A 23,884-nucleotide genomic window follows, 5' to 3' on the forward strand; every position below is an offset into this window, starting at 1 on the left:
CTATCCCTCATTCTGCTTTCGTTATTTTGAGTGCCCTTTAATTTATTTCGAAATGCCTGCATCGCTGGTGGGTCGTACAATCTCTTCGCTCGTAATTAGTTGCTCACGTAAAAACTATTAAAAGGTAGTTAAAACTTATGGCAAACATAAAGCTCATAAAGTTGCTATGGTGCAAGCAATTCGCCATTGCAGTCGTAAACTGCTTGCTTGCGAGAATTATGACAGTTTTGCTTTTTATTTCATGCCATTTTAAGCGAATTAAAGTGAAGAGCGCTCATTTGACGGTGATGTTTAACAAAATATGTGCCATTGGACTCTGAATTCAATGCTTGTTTAAATTGTGGTAAAAGCATTTTTTTGTATAAAATATTTGTAAAATGAGGTATGTTGTCACCATTTTCAAGAAAACTGAGAGCAGTAGCTTTACAACGTACAAAGTACTGATATAGTATATTGGCAACTATACTCAAGTCGAGAGACATAATAGATGTATTCGCATATATGCGTATACACAGCCTTAGTTGCAAGTCCTTTAGAGGGTAGTCAGCTTTGATAAACCTTTTCCTAGTCCTTTATTGATTTAATTATACCAATCAATGCTTGTTTGTTTGATTTGACGGACAAAGAACAAGTCCTCTCCAGATACACTGGGCAACTCTACATTTTATTATATTATATATATATATATTTGGCGTATTATATTAGGAAAGAAAAATTAGATTTCTTACTATAGCTTATTGTCATTATAAAGAGAGAAAAAAGCATTGGGATCTTAATTTCCTGTAGACTCATTTATATAGCAAATTAAAATGAGTTGAAATGATAATAGAGACATAACGTCCAAAAGAGACCTACTACCACAGTCCTGAGGTAGCCTATTGAAGAGCCGATTCATTGTTTCACAGCAAGGGTGAGGCGGCCACCAACTCTTTCTGTCAAATACAACAAATTGCAAAACGGAGACACAAATAGCGCTTTATTGCATACTCGATCAATAAAATTGTTGAAATCTTTTCGTAAAAGTTTGAAGTAATAAACTGTTGCAGTGGTCTTTCATAGCTTACCAGTGTAATTAAGTGATTAAACTCACGCTACGATTAAGTTAACCAAACGATTCAGCTAGTAGCAGCAGGCAATCACCGAAAAAACCATAAAATTGCGTAAGTCATGTGTAATATTTTTGAATTTTTTGGTGGATTTGCAAGTATTTGGATATGTGTATATGTAAGCAAGTAAGTATAATCGTATACCTGTTTAAATTCAATTCGATTTCGTCAACCAAATCCGGTAACATGCAGGATACCTAATAAAGTCCAACTATTTTTGCACTTTTTTCGGCAATTAAATTGCGCAATAAACTACAAGTGTCTCATTTTAATTTACATATTGTGTTTTATTGCACCTTATCGATAGCATTATTGACCTCATTGAGATTTTTGTAAGTTGGCGTCTCCTTGCAGGCCTACCAGTCTCAGCTATGCACGGCAGTTGTAGTCCTTCAAAAATGATGCCTTAGCAAGTGATTGCAATAAATAAGGTATTGCACAGTAAAAATCGACAGTTAAATGTACTGAGGTTGACGCGTGATATATGTATGTGCCTATGTACATGTATATATTTACTCGTGTTACTGTGACATCATGGATGCCATGAAATGAAGTGCAGCGACAAAATCTACATCATTGAAAATTGCGAAATCGAGTGCAGTAATGCAGTGTTAATTAAAAGTTAGCCACTCGTTGGTTGTTTTTTATTCATACCGAAAATATGCTAAGCGCATACATATGTACTTACGTACGATATATACATAGTTTACAAAAATATGTAAAAGTTGGGAACCCTTATAGCTCGGTACGATTGATACAGCCATACTTCCAACTTCTTTAGGTAAAGTTTTATGGTTATTCTCTCCACAGGAAACGTATTTAAACTTTTACCTACCTTTGTGATACAGAAAAATCTCCTCATTCTTGGATTCAAGAATCGACAAATCGCCTAGAAGTTGTTTACGTTGTATTTAACTCGCGAGGGTGCAGTAAAAAGTGAGATCCAAGAAATGTTAGCCGAGATCTCGCAAAAGCGGGGCATTCCAAAAGGAAATGTTGCAATAATTACACCTCGACCTCCGTCAAGCAGCTTCTGAAGCTAGCGTTCGGTAATATTTTTAGTTAGACTGTGTGCATCCCGTCTTCTAACTTCCTTAACTCGTCTGGACATTTATTTCTGGACCCCGTGGCTACAATAGCGTCATTCTTTGGCTTCAATGTATGCCTGGCGAGTGACTTTTTGAAGTTTGCACCGGACTTTATCTGGAGAATACGGTAGTTGGTCGCCAGTTCGTAGCCTACCTAAATCAAGCAAACTGGTGGTTACAACTTTTTTCTTCGCCAAATGAGCCCGATTTTTTTTAAATGCAACGTCGATACGGCCCTATAAGTCGGCATAGTAGAGTTATATCCCCACTTTAACCTCTTCTATGTGGTCGTTCACATATTTCCGGTCAATAGAGCAGACTTCGTTTTCTTTGAACGCGGAGTAGTTTTTCCCTTTTAAACATAAGAAACGATTGATTGATATTTTTCTTAAATAAATGTACAGATCAGACAGCTGTTTTCGTAATTATGAAGGTAATAATTTACGAGAATGCACTACCTTGCACGAGTCTGTACGAAATCGGTACGTACGTGTTTAGCATGCAATATTATTTTGCATTTTTTCATCTAAAATATAACACAATTAATTAATTTGAAGAGTGTTTTTTCGTTGGTAACGGTAGCTGGAGGCCAGCGTGCAAATTTGGCTTTCCGTTCCCTGCCTTCCCCTAGCTAACTGCAGCTTAGTTAGTGACAAAAAGAACCTTCCAACAATATAAGCAACAGCTTTCAGATTCTTTTTTTTTCGTTTTTTTGTTGCAGAAATTTACTGTTCTTGTTGTTGTTGAGTATCACGGATTTTTGCAACCACACGATTTATGGTTCTGAAAAAGTTTCCATGCCACAAATTTGCGACGATTTAGTGTCCATTGTTCGAGCTGGAAATTTCAGCGCCACTAAAACAATGACTACTGACGCTTTTCGCTTTCAGCCTTCCGCGCTTGCGGTACGGTGTGGGAGCAATGCAGAAAGAGTTGATAATTGGCTGCAGTTAATGGTGATTTTGTTGTTGTTATTATTATTATTGCTGTTCACTTAGTGTTAGTTGTGCAACATTCGTCACGGACACTGCGGACACCACGGCTTAATGTGCCAACCACAAATCATTTGTTGACTGCAGTTCTATTTGAATTTTTTATTTTTTTCTGTAAAAATATTTTTAGATTTTCCCTGGTGATTTGTAGTGAGCATGCAAATTTTTTTCATCAATGTCAGCAAATATTCGTGCGCGCTCGATTTCGTTGGTAGTTCCAGATGTTCTAACGATTTTCAAGCGCATGCCGATAATACTAGCCGAATGAGCTGACAAATAGTTACTATCCATTAGCGGCAGCGAAATCAAGATCGCGTTCAAGTTCGTTTTCAGTGGGTCGCTGTTGTTGCAGCGGTGATTTATGCCCTCCATTTAGTTGTCATTAAAATTATATGCCTTCACTTTCCAGTATTTTATGCAAGATGATTTCATTCGCTGTCATTAGACATCTTCACAACTAATTACTTCCATAAATTCCAACATTTCTAACTAGTTTCATTAATCTTTGCAATTTTAATTCTTTGTTTGTTGCTCTGTAATTAATTGAAATGCATATATTCTATTTCCATATACAATATTTATATGCATGAATGTCATTGCCATTCCCACTTGAATGAACTCTTACGAAAGATTTTTTCTGATTTCATGAAATAAGCATTGTATGCCACGTGAGTTAGAGTCACGATTATATTGACTGCAAATGCATGTAAACACTGGATATAATTCAGAAACATTCCACTCTGATCACAGCAGCTGTAATTGATAAATAGCGCGCATTTACGATCACATATCCGTGGTATAAGTTGATTTCTCTTCGAGGCAATACTGTCACTTATGAATGGGTGCCGCAAGCGCCGCATACCACATCCCATTGAGTAAGCATGGCTTAACGGTTAGGTAATGATCTGAATGATTAACCCTAACATAGAGGTAACTGTTCGAATAGCCAATGAAATATTACAGATATTTAATATTGAATAAGGTTTCATCCACAGTTTATCTATAGAGGAGACCCGTCTTCATGCCACCAAACTGTTGACATGTTTTGATAATACCTAAATTACATTATTCACTATCTAATTCGTAATTCACACTCTTGATTAACGGCCATTTAGATCTTCGAATGAAAAATTGGCTGAGTATTCTGATGTTCTATCCCATCAAGCTTCATCAACTTGCTAACATTGTCCAAACCCATTTAACGAATAAATAATGTACCTATAAACAACAGAAGAGTTCTTGATCTTTACGTCCATGGCTTACAATTTTCAGCACCCTTTATACAGCGAACGTATCTTCAATCTACTGAGCCAACATTATCGTGATTGCGAGACAGTCTGTTGTAATAAATACGGATAGTTACGGCTTTGACAAACATTTATTAAATTCAATAATTTACCGCTGGATTATTTATAGGGGAATAAACTTGCCTTATACCCTCTTCGAACGGTAAATATCAAAAACTTGCACCTACTAGAGGTTACTAAATCTAGATCCACCTTTCAGGAACTATCATGGAGTATTGATTTTGTTATGGAAAGTGAGGTTAGAATTTAGTCTTGAACATAACTGATTTCCTAAAATTTATATAAGGCGCTTTCTAACATCTTAATAGGGATTCAAATACCGAGTAAGTTCTACAAATACTTTACAGAAAGTTCATATGGCGACTGTACATACTATTATTTCCACCTTTCAGTATCTTTAGACTGAAAACTCGAATCGGAATTCCTTGGCAACATTGCAACTAAAGAGCGAAATAAAGTAATTATGGCTTAATTACCGAGTAACCAAAAAATCTTAGGAGAGTGACTGCAAGTATTAGTTTGAATCAAAGATCGCAAAAGACGATTGTTAGAATATTCTCAGCATCTTTCTGAGTTTAGTAAGAACAATACCGCAAAATCTGCAAGTGGAACACAGAACAGTCACAATTCACCTACAGAAACGATTGCGCACAACTTGATTTATTGCCAAAAAAGCTAACCACATTTTGGCATGCTGCACGCTGTTGCACGCATTGAAAGCAGAACGACAAATCGTTGCGATGATGAATTGGCAGCAATCAATATGACAATACTAAGCCTAACAGCATTGTAACTGGCAATTTCGATCACTGAAATGAGGCATACTTCCACTAGCAAATGGCTGTGAGCAAATTGAGTGGAGGAAGAATGGTCTAATTGTAAGTGCAAATGCAGCAGCCAATTAATCAGTGTACGAAGATTTCATAACTTTACAAATTTTCCAACAAAATAATTGTTATATAATTAAACTGCGATTGCATATGAACAATACAATAAGCAGAAAATGATTTGTGAAAACTGATCTCACTCGTAGTCGGCGCCATCAAGGAATCAAACTTGTGCAGTACTTTTCCATTGTTTTGCTGTTGTTGCGGCTGGCTGGCAACGCTTGAGCGAAATGAGGTTAATTACGAGGAGAACCACCTGCTCAAATGCAGCCACAGCCACCGCTACAGCTACTGCCACTGCTGCGGCAACAGCACGCTTATTGTGGTCGGACTGTCTGTCAGTCTGTCTGTCAAGCAACACTTTCAATAATCAACTACTCATTTCGGTTTCGTTTGTTGTCCATTTGACTGACGTTCTAGTAATGCTACCAGCTATTATCAGCTAGCTCATTTCATTACAATAACAACTGCGCCAATAAGTGAAATCGTGATGTTGTAACCATCCACATTGACCAGCATTCAAAACACATTTAGGTGCAATTACTGACCGAAATTGTGGTGATTGGTAAAGTAATGCTGCATTGGTACACTTTCGCCCGCATTCGCAATTCATCGGCAGCGCGAGTATCGACAAATTTCTGTCTATCAAAATTTATTTGAATTAGAGTGATCTGCGGTTTGTTATACTATCCAATAATGTACTCGTACTCATGATAATCCACACAAGTCATTTTAGTGATGAGTTGTTACAATATTTTGTTTGTTGACGCAAATATGGGGCGTTTATACAATTACATTAACATTAAAGAAGAAGCGACCGCAATTTATATTTGAGTTATTTTTATTTAATTTGGCTCTTTTGTATTTATAGGGAGTATTTTTCGAATACAGCATCAATCAAGAGTACGCCTTTAGTGACCACAGAAAAAAAGTCTTTCGGTACTTTTTCGACCATCTCGGCCGGCATATCGAAGAGTTTGACACAAAACTGCCTCGGGCATTCGTCAATACTTCGTTTGTACATTACTAACACATATCTCTCTTTTCAAATAACCACAGTAAAAGTTGTTAGTTGTCTTAAATCTGCAGAAATCCAAGGAATTTCTGTTGAAAATGTTTAATAATTTGTTACCATTACTGAATTCTGTTGACTGCTTCACTTTGTTTAAGATTATACGGCATTTCATTTTCTACGGATTTTTATTTTTAGAGAGTCTTTCTTTTGATGGAGATCGTTAAGATTTCTCTCGAATAATAGGTTAGGTTAGGTTAGGTTAGGTTTGTAGGCTGATCACTACAAAAACAGAACATCTCACTTAGACAGCCTGGCGCTGTCCATTGTGATACTAATAAAACTACCTGTGGATCAAAGACCTTTAAAATTCAGCAAAACGCTTGGAATCTGATACAAATTTCTAAAGACGGCTAATGTCGATTCCAGCCAATTCGCTGGGATCGCCGAAAAAGAGCCTTCCGAGGTGTTTCAACCTCAGTCTGGCAAAAGCTGGACAAAGAAGAAATGCTTAGATGATTCCACCTCGCCTTCCTCCATACAGCTTTGGCAACTTGCATCTGTCACGATCCATGGGTACCCATTGGACAATATCCAATGATCGCGCTGAGGGACAAAGGACCTCGCCACTACACAAGTGCTGGTAGTTGACCAGCGATTGACGATCTCGATTAATACAGAACTAAATTAAATTTGTTTGCAAGTTTTGTAGTAAGAGTCGTCTCTCTTCCCGGATAAATACTCATCTTTATCGAAGGAAAAGCTAAAAATACTCAGCTGACTACGAAAGCTGTAGTAAATCTGATTTCGAGCAGCGCTGATCAATTTTAGGTACCGCAGAGTAGATGCGAGAGTTTAGCGCGGAATCAAACGAGTAATTTGTTATTATGGAAGTACATGCGTACTTTTGTTCTTTAATATTTACAGATATAATACGAATATCGTAAAAAAAAAATTAATGAATATGCGTCAATCAGGTTGAATACAAAGTTAAAAGACAATTGGAGCATTTTTAAAAATATATTACTATATAATTACAAATTAAATTAAAATTATTAAAATTAATATTTTAAGTTAATTATTTTTTATTTTTACTTAAAATTAAAAATATAATGATATTAATATATAAATAACATATAATCACTTCAATCAAGTGAACAAATACGTTTCAGCGTATTTCGGCGCCGAAAAACACTTTAAAGCTGTTTTTCTAACGCTTTGAAGCTTTTTTCTCGCATTAATCAGCGTTGCGCTCGGCTCGGCTTTGAGCGTCCACTCTGCAGGTACCCTTATGCGCCTCGACAATGAAAAATACTTCGGAATACTTTTGTCATGAAAGAACTTCTCACTAATCTTTTAGTTTGGAAATATGTTTAAATTTATAGGTTGTCATAAATGTGAGAAGTTGTATACTATATGTCTATATACATAAGTATATATGTATGTAAGTATATATTCTAAAAATTCCATTGCAATAATGTTTTTGTTTTAACCCCTGAATGTTTGAAAAATGTGTTGCATTAAAAAAATAAATTGCGAATCTGTAGCCAGTGGTCATTGCAATCCATCAAATTATAGTCGTAAATTCATATGTACATACATTGTTCATTGTCATAATGCCGTCTTACTTCTAAAAAAAATTCAGCTAAGCGTATTTCAAATACATTTTATATCCAATTATGTGATTTAACGAAGGGTATAATAGATTTTTTAAACTAACTGTACTTACTTGTCTAAGTTTCAGTATATCTTAAATATAGAACTACTTCTATAATGCCTTAGAAATGATTTTATTTCACAAAAAGTCATATTTTCATATATCTAAACTACCTCTACACAGCTTCTTAATAGTCGAATCGAATGCCAACAGCACCACAAGCCACAATTTACTCACTATACGGTTTCGTCTCCGCTTATCTCACCTTACTTGCCATTGTTGTTATTGTTGTTATTGCTGAAGTTAGCTGTTTTCTTGTCGCTTTTGATATCATTTTTGGTTGTTTTGTCTCGCCGCTGCACATGGCATCTGTAACTTGTGCCACCAGCCATTGTAGCTGCTTGTGTCAGAGATTTATCGAAGTTACGCGACCTTAACGACCCTCAGCATACTTAACGCACACATTGCCGTATGTACGGTATCCGCGTGTAAATACCAAAACATAATTCAAATTCAGTTTGGGAATTCATGTATTCATGTTTAATATGACTACAACAACACATACATACATGAATATGTGTCTGTATTGTATAATCGTGTGTACAGCAGCGAGAACGTGAAACCACCTGCCAGCATTGAATCAAAATTTCAATGTTAGACACTTGACTTGGCACCAATGCACATGCATATACATACATACGAATATGTATCGCCATTTATGCTCGGCTTATGCATCTATTTCTATAGTATGGTGTTTCACGCGCCATTGTCTGTACATATTTATTTACCCTTTGCGAGTATTGCAACAAAAAAGCTTTGTTTATTATTTCTTGGTGTTTCAATTAAATATTTTTTGGTACATTGTTTGTCACAGTGGGGTAGTGCACTTGTACCTATATTACTTGCATATTCATAAATCTATTTGCTATCTAATTAAGGCTTTAAAGTTCATTTGCTGTTTTGATATAATATTTAGCTGGTTCACGTTAATTCAAGGTTTTAGTGTCAATTACTTTGAAAATTTCAATTAAATTTTGGTTAACATAATTCAAAATCAATCGGTCATAAAGTTCGATTCATTAAAGGTTTCGTAATGCTTCCGCGTAGGTATGTTTCGTTTGTTCTGATTATTATTATTATTTGTTTTTGATTTGAAACTAGTTACAGAATGAAATCAGTAATGAGGATTTGAACCTGTGGTGGAGGTTCTTTTTCAGTGAATTTATTTTATAGAGAGTGTTAAATTGTTGTAAGTAGAGTGGAATTGATATGTAATTTCAATCGAATTGTCCACCAAGGTTCTTCTATTTCACATATTACCTTTCCTGATAGGATTTTTTGATATTGAAATTTGTTTCCGTTTTCTTTATAAGACAACGATGACTTCATCTTATGAAAATCTTTACTAAACTATTTCCATCATAGCCCAACTTCTCTTTCAAATAAGCCATTAAATATTGCTCTACTTCTTTTTAGATCTAACTAATTTCTCAGCATAGAACAATGACTTATAAAAAAGTAGTCTAACATAGCCACATCTCATAAGCAAGCTAGACAATTGGCAGGCCCATTGCTTGATAATATTCGATCACCAAAAGTTTGCCATAATAATATGATGGTTTTACGTACTCTTCAGCTCTTTGCCTATTTTGGCTGAAACCACTTATCACTTAGAAGATGAATATTGACGTGTAGAACAACCAAGTAACTTTTTTATGAAGCAAAGGAGCCAAGAAAACGTTTTTAGAATTATTTGAGCTCCAATAGCAATCAGCTTGCACATTTCCTACCGCTCTTGATAGTGCTGTCCGTAGGAAAAAGTGCCATCTTCTGACGTGACACATAGCGATTGTTTTTTACATCGTTATTTTAATAAGCAAAATAAAATTGTGTGAGTTCTGGAATCACATACATAAACGGCAGTTTGCGAGTCTTAATACCATAATGTCTATCTATATATGGGAATTATCAAGGAATCACTCTTTGATATTATATATTTCTGAAACTTTCAAATGCCCGAAATTCCCTATATATTTTAAGCGAAACTTCAGTCCCCTAGTTAATTTATTTTATGCATAGTGTAGACTCCGACGTAGGGCCGGTCGTCTCTCTAACTAAATGGTGACTTTAACCATTTTAACATGGATTCTGTTAATGTCTAATACTATTAATAGATAAATACTGGCTTGCTGGATACCAAGTTGATGGCATTTATGGTATTTGCTCAGAGAAGAAGCGATAATACTTCGTAAAGATGTCATGATTTGAAAGGATTTCGAAGAACAGCCTGAGAGACGAAATGATCTATTTTGATTAGGATAATGCCATATATTAAAAATATCAATCCAGTCGATTTAAACATTAATGTCATATTTATATTAAAATAAGTGTAGAAAGAAATTAAGAAATCTATCAGTCAAAATTATGAGAAATCAGACCAATGATGTCTCAGTATGACAAACTTTTTTAAACTATGTTTTTAGGGCTATTTTCCATAAACACTAAATTCTTCTTGGTAAAATATGATATTTGTATGTATACTGAACAATATCCTAATATTCAAATTCCAAAAATATGTTAAGCAACTCTTATGAATCAGTTTCAATACTTCACATTGGTCACACATAACATTCGTACCAACATGAACCGGACCTAATTGAAATTTCGTTGAAAGCGATATTCGTTTGATGGATCCCACGTAATTCGCCATAGCCATCTACGATTCGCTATACATTGAATCAACTCGCAACCGTAAAATAAAAATTGCGGTTTTACCAGAAAGTAATTAAATAAAATATTATTCCACCTATTTTGTATCAAAAGTGCTTCCTAATGCACTTATTATTATTTTTTTCTTGTGGTATTATAATTGAAATTGCTTCTTCTTGTGTCTAACGTTTTTAATGTTCGTAACTTAATATTTTTTATTTTATTGTTTCATATTTCATGTTCTTCAATAAATTTGCACTTTTTGACGTTGCTCAAGCAAAATATAATTTCATTTCACAGTTTCGCCAAATTCGTTTGGTTGAAGTAAGATTTTTGGCAAATTGATTTATGTTCGTGATAAGCGTGCTAATATTCAAATTAGGAAGGAACTGAAGAACCACAAACTGCTAATCATCGTAATTAAACAAAAGAATGAAATATCACGAAACATTTGGTCATGCATGATGATGCATTGCATGCAGATAATTAAATAAGAACACACTGATCAACTCGATAATATAAAATTTTATAATTTGATTAACAATTATTATATTTTTGATTATTTTTATAAATACGGATGTGTATTAGTATTTTAAGATTTGTGTACTGCTGGTATCAAGTTTGTTAGCTTTTCGATGACTTCAGAATGAATTGAAATAGCGGATTTGAATAGGTGCTACACAACTTTGATATGAATCAGGCTTTACTACACATATATATAAACATATACTACGTTCGGACCGACATTGAAAACATCTTAAAAACACAATTTGTGGATTGTGGAACCAAAGTCGTCAGTCATGTGTTTTCGATGAGTATTTATTGACAGTTCACAAATTTATTTGTTTCTTTCAATTTTGAGCAACGAGAATGTTATGTTTTAGAATCTTTAATGTTTGCTTTTATTAAAATAACATATTTTCTAGAATCACGACAAACAAATTTTAATAATGAAGGTATTGACTTCGAAAAGCTAGATAATTATCTTGCAATATAGTATATATTATCCAGCAACGTAAGAATATTTTTTGGGAACATGGTTGCCAACGAAATGGATCTGTGTTTTTTAAAGAAAACTTTCGTTTATTTTATAAATTATGCGACATCCTTCGGCCTCTACAAATTAATTAATTTCGGCCGTTGTGATTTACACATCTTGTTGCTGCAACTCCACTGCCATTACGCCTAAAATGTGGCTATTTTTACTGAGCACGCGTAAAGCACACACCTTATTTTCCCACAATTCAATTAGGAGCGCTTCCTTCCTCTGACCCCACGTATATCTTTTTTTGTATTTTTGTTTTTTCTCCATTCTTTTGAAAATGTAAACAAATATGAACTGACAATTTGGGGATGGCAAAATATGTCTTCAAATTATATCGACTAAAGCAGACATCGATTATAATGAGTGGAATGTAAGATTTCAAGTAGTTTTCAGCGAAAACTGTGATTTCGTTTGACAGATTTTGCATGGATGAAAACACAATTTTTAGAACGAAACCCCATTTTTGCTATGAAAACATGTTTTCAATGTCGGTCCGAACATAGTATTAAAAGTGGTCTTCCGCAGAAAAATAAATTCAAAGGCCTTTTATAAATGGCGATACCCCAAAAGATATTGCTTTTGCTTTGAATACTATGCTTCGGTAATCCTTACTTAAGGCTGAAAAGTAAAGCATATATGTATGTATATAAAATATTCTGGAGTGAGTGTTAAAATTTCGACTTAACAATGCCTTATGTGATCCCAATTAAAAAAAAATTATAAATTCACAAGAATACGTAAGTCTTTATATCCTAAGAAACACTGAACTTAACTTCAAAAAAAAGTGAACTAGTGCTTGATCTTGATTATAGTTTAACCATAAAACTTATACGAAGAACTCCATTACGAAGAAGACCATTAATAAGATAGTTGATTATTTGCGTTCATAAGGGGGGATCAAGGATCATACATGTTTCAAGATGCCTAATAAAGACTCTTAAATTCTGTGTGTTTGATATTAATCAGGAACTGTGATCAAAACCAGCCTCTGTTATGGGGTAGTCAACATTAAATAATAGAGCAGTCGTGCCGAGAGTTACAAAACAATAGTTCACATGAAGGTATTATATAAGTCTGTTCTTAGAGTTGCCACTTTTTTAAATATATCTTATAGACTATATAGCTTTCTACATTTTTGGAGTAGTCTGTTTTTTATTTCCAAAATAATTTTGTAATTTTCATATTTCAATTAATTAAAAACTTACTTAGCCAGTTTATCTTGCCAATAGTAAGATTATTATAATTAAATATGGATATAATAAACGCTAAATAAACGAATAAACACATAACAACCGCTTGAACAGCAACAAGTTCGCTGTTTGAACAAGTTTAACACAGTTTTAGTTAATTTTTTTTTGTTCATTAAAAAAATGCAAACATGCCAACTCTCACAAAAGAATTAGAAATTCATGCATGTTTGATCTTTCTTTATTGAAACTTTATTAAAAGTTTTTGTATACAGAAAGTAGTTTTCGGTATACTAAGTTTTCGGTATACAAAAACTTTTATATACCGAATATGGCGAAATGGGAGACTACAATTTTTTAAGAAAACAATAAATTATATTTTTTTGAAACATTTGCTACAACTATTTCTGTTAATATAACAAAATGAAGGTTATAAAACGATTCTAGTTTTCACGCATAAAATAAAAAAGTAAAGAATCATTGGCAAACATAATTAGAAATGACGAAGTGTTCAGGCGTTTGCTTGGGCTTCATAAATTATACGAAAAAAAAACACCAAAGTTGCGCAATAATTGGTAATTTGTTAGCACATTCAAGGCCATTTGTTTAATCTGCACGCACTTCTGGTTTACGCTAATGATTTTTTTCTACTTATTACTTCATTCCATTATAATTACTATTATTAGTAATATTAAAGTTGATTGCCATACAACAACAAATGAGTTGAACGACCTTTAGTCATTTGTCTGTTGACTTTATGTAGCCACTGTTCTTCTCGATCCGCACATGCCGCAAAAAAGTTGCTATTGTTACAACAGCGACATTTGCATAGCTTGATTATAAATATTGCTAAGAATTTCCAAAGCTTTTAAGTGTCTCCAGAATCATTGTAATTCGCCAGCGCCAATTTGCATATTTTAGATATTTTCGACAGAAGCAATTAATTATTGGAAAGGTTCAATGTACGCACTTTAGATAACAATAATAAATGCGGTGTACATATCAATAGCCGATTTAGTATCAAAATATTGATATTGACAAAAATTTAATCTAAGTCGTAAATGAATATAATTAAAAATTAAAAAAAAAAATTAAATAATTATATAAAAAAAGTATTTAAAAAATTTTAAAAATTTCAAAAAATAATAATAAAACAAAAAGAAAAATAAAAATAAAAAAAATAATACAAAAAAAATATAATAAAAATTTCGTGTCTTCAATTTTTATCAAATTTATCAGTTAACATATGCGCATATGTCTGTATGTCGCACAAAAATGCAAAATAGATATCATAACAGTTGTCACAAACGCGTTCAGCGACTTAAACTAAAACTATTTGTATATACTCATATATGTATCTGTCTCTGAATTTGCTTTAGTTTTTATTGTTCATCATTTAATATACATATACACGAAATAATATATTAAAGCTGCTGCTTCCGAAACACAGAAACACCAAAAATAAAGAAAGACACGATTTCAAACCAGTTCGCTTAATAAGTCATGGTTCCACGAATATTGATAGAATTCTTTAACGACAGTTCATGCAGACATCACTTCGTTGGTTGTTTTGTTACATTTGCATTTGTCTTCAAGCATGCAGAATCATATACTCCACTTTTAGTTGCATATATTAAGATATCGATAAGCCTCAATAGTGCAATGATTTACAACGCGTTTTTTTTCATATATACGAATATACCTCATATGACCATATTTGTTTTAACCGTGAACAGATTTGCATAATAATACCTAACAATAGATTTGTTTTAGTTTTGGCAATTTTGTGTTTCAAATATCTAACCTTACTTGTAAGTGGAATGAAAACCAAGATGTGATTTCGTTATTTTTAGTTGCTTTAAAATTTTTGTATTTTAGTATAACTGAGAAGATCAATATTTTCTGCCCACCCTAGTGATCATCATCGACATTTAAAAATTTCGTCAAATAGAGACAATTTTTATTCAGAAAAAGTATTTGCACTCAGATATCAGTTTGTAAACTGACCCATTAGGGTGGTATGTTTGAGCGTTAGGTATTCATGATTTCCTAAAAAGATATCTGATAAGTGTGACAACTCAAATATTTGTATATGGTTATATTTTTAGAGTTCGCTTAATGTCTCATATTTGGATTGATTTGTTTCAGATTACATCATTCGGAATGCTCTCTTGATTGTTTGAACAATTTTCTTGTATATTTCGAATGATCATCTTATCTAGAATCTATTGCTGAACTTGTTGTAATTTCTACATTTAATGGTAAAAGATTCCTTTGTATATTTTCGTAATCGGTTTATAACCACCCATACTTCTCGTATGTGACAGTTTTGAACTCATTCTGATTATTTTCATTAGAATAGAGAAAACAACTAACAATGTCGAATATGGAAAGATAAATCCGAAGAAAACTCAACACAAATTTTTGCTCTGATATGAAGTAACTCTAGTTTATGGTCAAAATGGGTCCATAACTTTTTTAACCCCCATATACCGAATAGAATTAGCTTCATTTTCTCAACTCTATATATTGACATTTTGACGAGTATATGAGTATATGATATATCATAGCAAAAAAAAGTCAGCAGGTCATTCTCATGACAATACACTTAGTTTGACACTAATGTATAAAATCTGTGCAATCCTTCACCGCACCCCATAGAATTTATATGCAGATTTTTTATCATCAAGTTTATTTTATACTTTTATAAATTATATAGGTATATTTCTGAGATATATTAATGAAATTAAGCAGATATGTTTTTCCACAATTTGATTTATTTTCTAAATTAAAGTAGACCGATTTAGATCATGGCCTCATATATACCTCATCTACTTAATTTACTGACGTTATAGATCTGTAGTAGTGTCCGACCGATACCAAAAGTTTGGCCGATGCCGATGCCGATGCCGATTAATCGGCCAGTTGGCAAAGAATCGGCCGATGCCGATGCCGATGCCGATTCTTTCATAACAAAATAAAAACAAAGACAAATAACATCACAAAATAGGTAAACAACTCAATTAATATATAAATATTATTTAGTGATTTAATTAATATTCAAAGCTAAATAAATTATTATTATAAGATATATGTTGATAGAACAAATAAGTTATTCGCGTTTTCTCAAAGCGAATCTGCAATCAGCAATATAGCTTTTTTCCTTTAAGGGGTATACCGGTGTGACATTTTCCAAAAATCGATTTTTTATTTTTTGCTTATTCGAAAGTTTATAATTTCAAAAATATCCTGTGAAAGGTAAGGTCGTATCTAGAATAGTTTTTGAATGGCAGCGTTCTAAAGAGCAATCGCTCTCATGTATTAGCCGCTATAGTCAAAACTTTACACGCGTTTTTCTCGAAACGACCTTTCACAAAATTACTCAAATCATAACTCAACGAGATATTGACCCATCAACTTCAAATTTAAACTGAATGTTCTTGAATATATTTACTATACAATGACCTACGATCTTTTTGATTTGTTGAAAATTGTCAACTTGGCATTTAAAAAACGACCATTTTTTACCTAAAAATCGAAATTTTTTTTCAGAACTACGCCATTTTGTTAATGTTTGATATCTTTCAATAATCATAGGTCATTGTATAGGGAATATATTAAACTTTAATAACCTTTTTAAATTTTTGTGTTTCAGTTTCTCATTCGGCCGGAATCATGTCAGCAGTTGGGAAATTTTTTTTTTGGCACCTCCCAATACAACCCATAACTCCTTTATTAAAATATAGTTGAAAGTCACCTTATTATGTCCAAAAAACTTCGAAACATTCGACCGAATACTTTCTTTAAAAAAATTCACTAAAATCGCAATCCGTTATTTTCAAAGAGATGACTTTTGTCAATTATATCTCACATTGTGAAAGGCGGCAAATAGTGATAGTGACTCAATAGAAACTTCGGAAGCTTGTTTGGGAGGTTCTTTCCTATGCACCTTATTATAGTCCAGGCCAGCACCAAGTGATTATTACGTGACCCTGTCTGAATGCTTCTATAATAGTGACTTTATGACATTATCTTCAAAATCTCAACAACTTTAAACAAAACTGTACATATTTGACATAAATCGAATGTTTCTAGCAGTGCTAAATAAAACCTTTCATTAATGCAAAATTGTTGAATTTCTTTATACTAGACTTAAATTATCACCATAATGAATTGTTAGCTTAGTCAAATGTGAATCACTGTGTTATATATGGTAAACAGAAGAATTCAAATTTTATGCTCTAAAGAAATCAAAAAAGAAAAAAAAATAATTATTTTAGTATAATCCGAAAGAGGTAGAAATAATCGGCTAAGAATCGGCCAAATATGGCCGATGCCGATACCGATGCCGATGCTTAATTTTGTGACCGATACTGGCCGATGCCGATACCAAGGCCGATTAATCGGTCGGTCTCTAATAGGTAGTATAGAGGATGAGTGATATAAACCGGTCAAAAATTGATTGAATCAGTTAATCGAAAATCGTAGTTATGGGTTACTGTGTCTGTAGATTCTTTCACTTACACCCATATACCGACTATATTGAACTTCCTGCCTTTAGTTAAGTTTATAACATATATCAACAGGATAAGCTCAAGATATCCTACATAAAATTAGACGAGAATAATAAGACTAGCATTATGTCATACAATCTTAGAAATTATTTATACCTGTATGTACTGTGCTTTTAAGTTAAATTGAGTGATTTCAATCAGTTAGTTTGATTTGAATATAGAAGATCTCATATATGAGATCAGTTTGAATATCATTTAATTGTAATTCAAAAAAAAAAATTGTGTGTTAGAAAAACCAACACGCGCCGTTACTTATCCACAGCAAATACGGAAACCAAAAGTTGACTTGTTTGACTGCACTGCAATAAAAAGGAATTAAGACGGTCCAGAAGCTTGAATTCCAATTGTATTACGTGACGTTATGCAATGCGCCGACATAAAACAAGAAACATAGAAACTAGCGATATTAAAAGGCATTAACTATTGAAACTACAAATTCAAATTCAAATTCGGCCAAACATAAGACGTGACATTTTGATTTATGACACGCTTTAGTTTAAACTGACTTTAAAACACCAATTCTATGCATAATTATTGCAGTGCCAAACATAGCAACGGACTTAGGTGTTATAAAATGGAAATTAAATGTTTTGTGTTCGATGAGAGAACATATAGCATATTGTATATTTAATAACATCTATGTGAATATATGTATATATGTTAGTTGGCTTGCATAAAAAAATTAGAGAATGAAACTCAGAATATTATTAATGATATGAACTCACCTCTTTTGTCGCGCTGCGCAGACTGCTGTTGTTTTGTTTGCTGTTGCTGTTGATTTGGAGTTGACTGCTTTTGTTGTTCTTGCAGTTGTTGTTGTTGTTCTGCGCGTGTTTCTTCACTATTGTTGACTGCAGTTATTAAACTAGATACTGGATGATTGACGATTTTCGTGCTATTGATGCTGCTGTATGGCTGATGAAATGTATGTATTCTACTATAATTTTTGTTGTTGTTGTTGTTGTTGTGATTACTGTGATTGCTGTCGCCGGAGTTGATAATGACCATTGATAAGAGTATGAGTAAAACTGATACGCGTGACATTATGGCGGATTATATATTGTTTAACGCATAAATATTGCACTGAAGAATTCACGTTTAATTTTTGATTTTTTTGTTTTTAATTTCTTATAATTATTTTTATAATTTATTTTTTATTTTATTTATTATATTTTATTTTTTTTTATTTATTATATTTTAAAATTATTTTTATTAATTTTATTATTATTTTTATTTTAATTTATTTTGTTAAATTTTATAATTATTTTTATTATATTTTATTTTTATTTTATATATTAAATTTTATAATTATTTTTATTTATTTTTTATTTATTATTAATATTATTTACAACTAATTATATGAAATTATTGTATGTTTATGCGATGATTATCTATTTTTTTGTATGATTTCTGGCGCTTTTTCGATGGCTGAGTGTTACGATGTGTGACTGACCGTTAGACCGGCATACGCGGAATGCGCTTCACTCGCTGCGTTCACCGTAGCAAAAATGCTGCTCAAGGCAATAAAGCGCTTAGCTTAAAGTATACGCGGCGCGTCTCAAAGCGGCGCACACAGCAATGCGGTAATGCGTCGCACTTGACCACTTCAACACGCTCAACGAACGAAATTCAAATTCAAATTAATAACAGTGTACGTTGCTCTACTAGCGCAGTAGAAATTTTATTCACAGCGGTCACCACTGAAAATGTTTGTTGTTGTATAACAGTGTGTGCATATGATTATCGTCGTCTGTTTATCAAATCGATATCAAAATTGTATAGTCAATAATAAACAAATGCACGGAAGACACAACACAGGCGTTACGTCACAAATACACAAACAAGTTTGGCGTTACAACAACACCGGTGTTTACGCGCCTACTAGCCTTTAACTAAAAATGATTTGTTTATCAGGCGAACCCGATTGTCTAACTTGTAAGTGTTCCGTTTCAGTTGGCTGAGACGCGCGTTACATTTCACCAAGTCCACTTTTTAAACACACAGCTTCACTGCACTGCACTACACTCGCACTTTCGCCTGTGACGCGCTGGTCCAACCGGCTTGACGGCAAATAAAATAAACCGAATATTTTATGCATGTAAATCACCCATGAAATCAAACGCTTTCTAAAAAATTCTGCCGCACTGTTGACAATATTCAAATGCAACAAATTATGAGCATCAAAATACAAAAATCAAATTACAAAAGCAAAAATAACAAAAACAATTAGTTGCGACAAAAGGCGTTAATTAGGCCGCTGACGCTTAGCTGTTGAACTGTCGCACACACTGACCACACACTAGTAGTCTCCTACAGTTGCCGTTTCGATTTCCACCTGTCCCATTTATATGCATGTACATATGTATGTGTCATTATTATCCAACAGATTAATTAATGCCGCGCCGAAGAAAGCATATTCGTTTATTCATATTTCAACGTCGTCAAATTTTCGTTTATTAAATAACACAAGCTAATAAAAATCCAACAAAACAAAACAAAACCGAAATCGAAGATAAAATCCAATCAAAAATACAACAAAGCGCCTTTCTTCACCGTATATGACGTGTTGTTGTTGCTATTTAAGGCAACACAAGTTGCTCGTAGCGCGATACACTTGGTTCGTTCATTCGTTACACTTGATTAAGGCGAAGAAGCGTTAGCATTAGTGTTGCATTAGTTGCTGCGGATGAGCGCCACAGCGTGTGTACGCCCCACAAAAAGTGCGTCCGATACAAGCGACTGCAGCAATCAGCAAATGCCGCAGATAGTGAAATTGTTTATCAATAATGTTATTGTTGTTGTTGTTATTGCTGTTGCATTAATGATGGCCAGCGGCTGGCAGTTGCTGCTGTAACAAATGCGTCTGCATACATTTATTAGCCATGAAATTCCAGCGCGATAACTCCAAACAGCTAAATCTCTCGCTGCTTAAAAATTGCAATAAGCGCGCTCCCACTCTCACACTCTCTCTCTCACTGTATTCGTTTATTATTGCAGCGCTGCTCCGCTCTCAGCTCGTTTCTCAGCGCCACTTTTGCCTCTTCGTACTTATGCTGTGGCGTTCTTTTGGCATTCGCGCGTTGGCGATCACGCTGTTAACATCTTAAATAATGCTCGTCGCTTGCAAGCAAAATTAAAATATTTTACACTACTATCCAGCGAGCTGCGATCTCTCTGCATGCTTGCTTGGCTTCGGACGTACTAAATGTTGGCGACACTATTCGAAAAATCATAAACTGCTCGTCGCTCTCTGCATTGATTGTTTGCTCGCTCTCTTCAGCCGATCTGCGCTTTGCGATTTGTGGCTTTTCGTTGCATGGACTTGTTTGGCGTTGAGCCTCTTCTCTTATTTCATCAAGCTTTGCGTTCGCTTGAGTAGTTATTGTGTTGTGCCAATTCGCTGACTCTTTTTGATTGTTGATATTTTGGAGCACTTTTCAGCCTTTCACCTTACAAGTAACCGCAAAGTGTTCGTTTATATCGCACACTGGTCCTCGTGAGAAATTGTAGATGTGCATAATAAAGCTCATTGAAATGTGATTGCAATTTCTAACAATATTTTCGTAGCATTATCTGGTTTTTACGCATTTTTTCTTCTCAAACAGGTTGCATTTTTAACATCTTCTTATAGAGCATCATTGGATTGGTGTAATCTGTGCAAGCTGATTAATAACTGTTATCATAAATTTAATTTGAACTTTTGAATAAAAATTATAGATAGAGATAAATAATTCAATCAAATCATTAATAATTCCATGTTTCCATTAAAAACAAAAGACTCAAGCAACAAACTCGAAAAATAAAATTTACTCTAAGAAATTGGAAATTAAAAGCAATACTTCTTGGGTTCTTTAGCTAGGAGATTCAGAATGACTTTATCGAAATCATGAGATTGTTATTTTATAGTTTGAAATTTTTGAGGGTTGCCACCTATTTAAAAAAAATCTTTGTAAATAATGGATGAATTGGAGAAATATATTTAATAACATTTTCATAAACAATATTTAAACCAGAGTTGCCACTTAAAGAAATTAAAATTAATCAAAAAAGTACTTATTACGAATCAAATATTTGATTATGGGTAATCAACTATAGTTATTTAAAAAATCTTTATACTGAAAACGTGTTGATGCATAGCATCCACCAGATTTTCCAAATGAACAGGTACCACAAATTCCATCTTAAAAGAGTTAAATACACAACTCTTCGGTTTTCAATGTTAGGGATGACTTTTTAAATAACTAAATATTTGAAAATTTTTTGGCAAAAAACAGATACAAGGTAAAAGTTTTTGAAGGGGTGTCACCTATTTAAAAAAAAAAATTCAATTATATTAGGACACGATTTGGGTCTCAAATTTAAGAAAATATATATTATCATTGTAAATATTGTGATGAAGGAAGAAACAGATATTTTTAAAAAGAGTTGCCATTTATTATAAAAATTTTCAAATATTAGGTTTAGCGCCAAAGCGCTCGAATATGACAATACTATACATCTTTGAAAGGTCTTGACATAACCCATAAAACGACGCTATGCATGATTAGTTTGGATATAGCGTTCAACTGTTATAGACGTGTAAACATGGAGCTCACTAACGCCGAAATTCGCGCTATTTTAAAGTTTTCCTTTGTTAAAGGCAAATCCGCTAGAGAAACGTTCCGTGAGATTAATGGTGTTTTGGGGGATGGTACTCTATCACTTCGAACTGCGGAGGAATGGTTTCGACGATTCAGAGCTGGTGAAAACGATGAATACAGATCAAATCATGGAAAACATCGAGTGAGACTGGCATGTAGCATCTCATGACATCGCCCAGGAGATGGGAGTTAGTCCCCAAACCATTTTAAACCATCTGCAGAAGGCTGGATACACAAAAAAGCTTGATAATAAGTGCCGCATGATTTGTCGCAAAAAGCCTTCTGACCGAATCAATGCCTGCGATATGCTACTGAAACGGAACGAACTCAACCCTTTTTGGAGGAGGATGGTGACTGGCGACGAAAACTAGACAATATCAAGGGAAAACGGTCGTTGTCGAAGGTCGCTGAATCGTCCCAAACAGTGGCCAAGCCGGGATTGACGGCCAGGAAGGTTTTGCTGTGTGTTTGGTGGGGTTGGAAAGGAATCAATGCTCCCATATGGTCAGACGCTTAATTCTACCATCTACTGCGTACAACTGGACTTTGACCTTGAAGCAGCCGATCGACTAGAAGCGTCCAGAATTGGCCAACAGGAAGGGTGTAGTGTTCCACCATGACAACGCCAGACTACACACATCGTTGATGACTCCTCAGAAGCTACGGGAGTTCGGATGGGAGGTTTTATCCCATCCACCATATAGCCCGAACAGAGCGGCAAGTGCTTACCACCTATTCCTGTCCATGGCGAACGCCCTTGGTGGTGATAAAGTTGAACTCAAAAGAGGTTTGTGAAAAGTGGATGTCCGTGTTCTTCGCAAATAAGGAGGGGTGCTTCTACGAGGGTGGTATTATGAAGTTGCCGTCTAGATGGAAACAAATTATCGAACGAAACGGCGCAACTAAATCCGATCACTGTAAAACTTTTTAGAAAGCATTGAATAAAGAGCAAAAAAGCGGAAGAGAGATATTTGCCAACCAATATTATTAGGTATGATTGCTACTTGTTTGTATTTTTTAGCAGTTTAAACGAACAAGACTAGATGAAATGTTGAAATAAAAATGAAGGATTGTGGATAATGATTTAAAAAATACCGAAATGAGATGAAAAAAGTTGTCCCCATTTAAAAAAATAAAATGTATGAAATTAAGCAGTAGCAGTTAGGCTTCAAATGAATGCTACCTGAAAATGAAAATGTGAGAAATGATCTTATAGCTGCTTATTTAATGATTCGAAATTATTCGGTTTGCTGAAATTACGAATAAAACCCTTCTTGAATATCTGCAAAAATTAAGTGTGTGTGTATGTATAAATATCATTATTCTACCTTCCTCCTCCCTCCGTGTAAGTATATCTAATATATTTTTTTTTTTCTTGAAGAATCAAAAAATGTATACACAATCTGTTTTGATGCTTTATTTGTAAATTATGTAATTGAAATTCCAAACGCCCAACATTTAGTGATGTCAAGGTAGCTAAGCGCATCAATCTTTTTTGACATCTAAATATGCACGGACCTATACATAAATACATATGTACCTGTTTTACTAAAGGTAAAGCAACTAATTGCAAAGCAATTAAAAATTTCAATTAAACGCAAATAAAATAATTAAAATATTATATAGAATTCTTCAATGAATGGTCAATCGCGATACTCTAATACCATAATTTTCATAATT

At 33.8% G+C, this 23,884-nt stretch overlaps 1 protein-coding gene across 2 annotated transcripts in view; it reads right to left on the reverse strand.

Annotated features, from left to right (window-relative positions):
* The window catches only part of LOC105221019 (probable serine/threonine-protein kinase tsuA), a 60,329-nt gene extending 41,555 nt beyond the window's left edge, over window positions 1–18,774 (reverse strand). The window contains exon 1 of one of the 2 annotated variants that reach the window (XM_011197653.3): window positions 18,290–18,774. In XM_011197653.3, coding sequence (XP_011195955.2) covers window positions 18,290–18,608 — 319 coding nt within the window. In that variant the 5' untranslated portion in view covers window positions 18,609–18,774. The remainder of the gene's footprint in view (window positions 1–18,289) is intronic. The other variant, XM_011197654.3, reaches the window with a different exon arrangement.
* Between the last annotated feature and the right edge of the window lie 5,110 nt (window positions 18,775–23,884).

The sequence above is a fragment of the Zeugodacus cucurbitae genome, chromosome 4 (genome assembly GCF_028554725.1).
Source record: "Zeugodacus cucurbitae isolate PBARC_wt_2022May chromosome 4, idZeuCucr1.2, whole genome shotgun sequence".
In the NCBI taxonomy this organism is placed as follows: Eukaryota; Metazoa; Arthropoda; class Insecta; order Diptera; family Tephritidae; genus Zeugodacus; species Zeugodacus cucurbitae.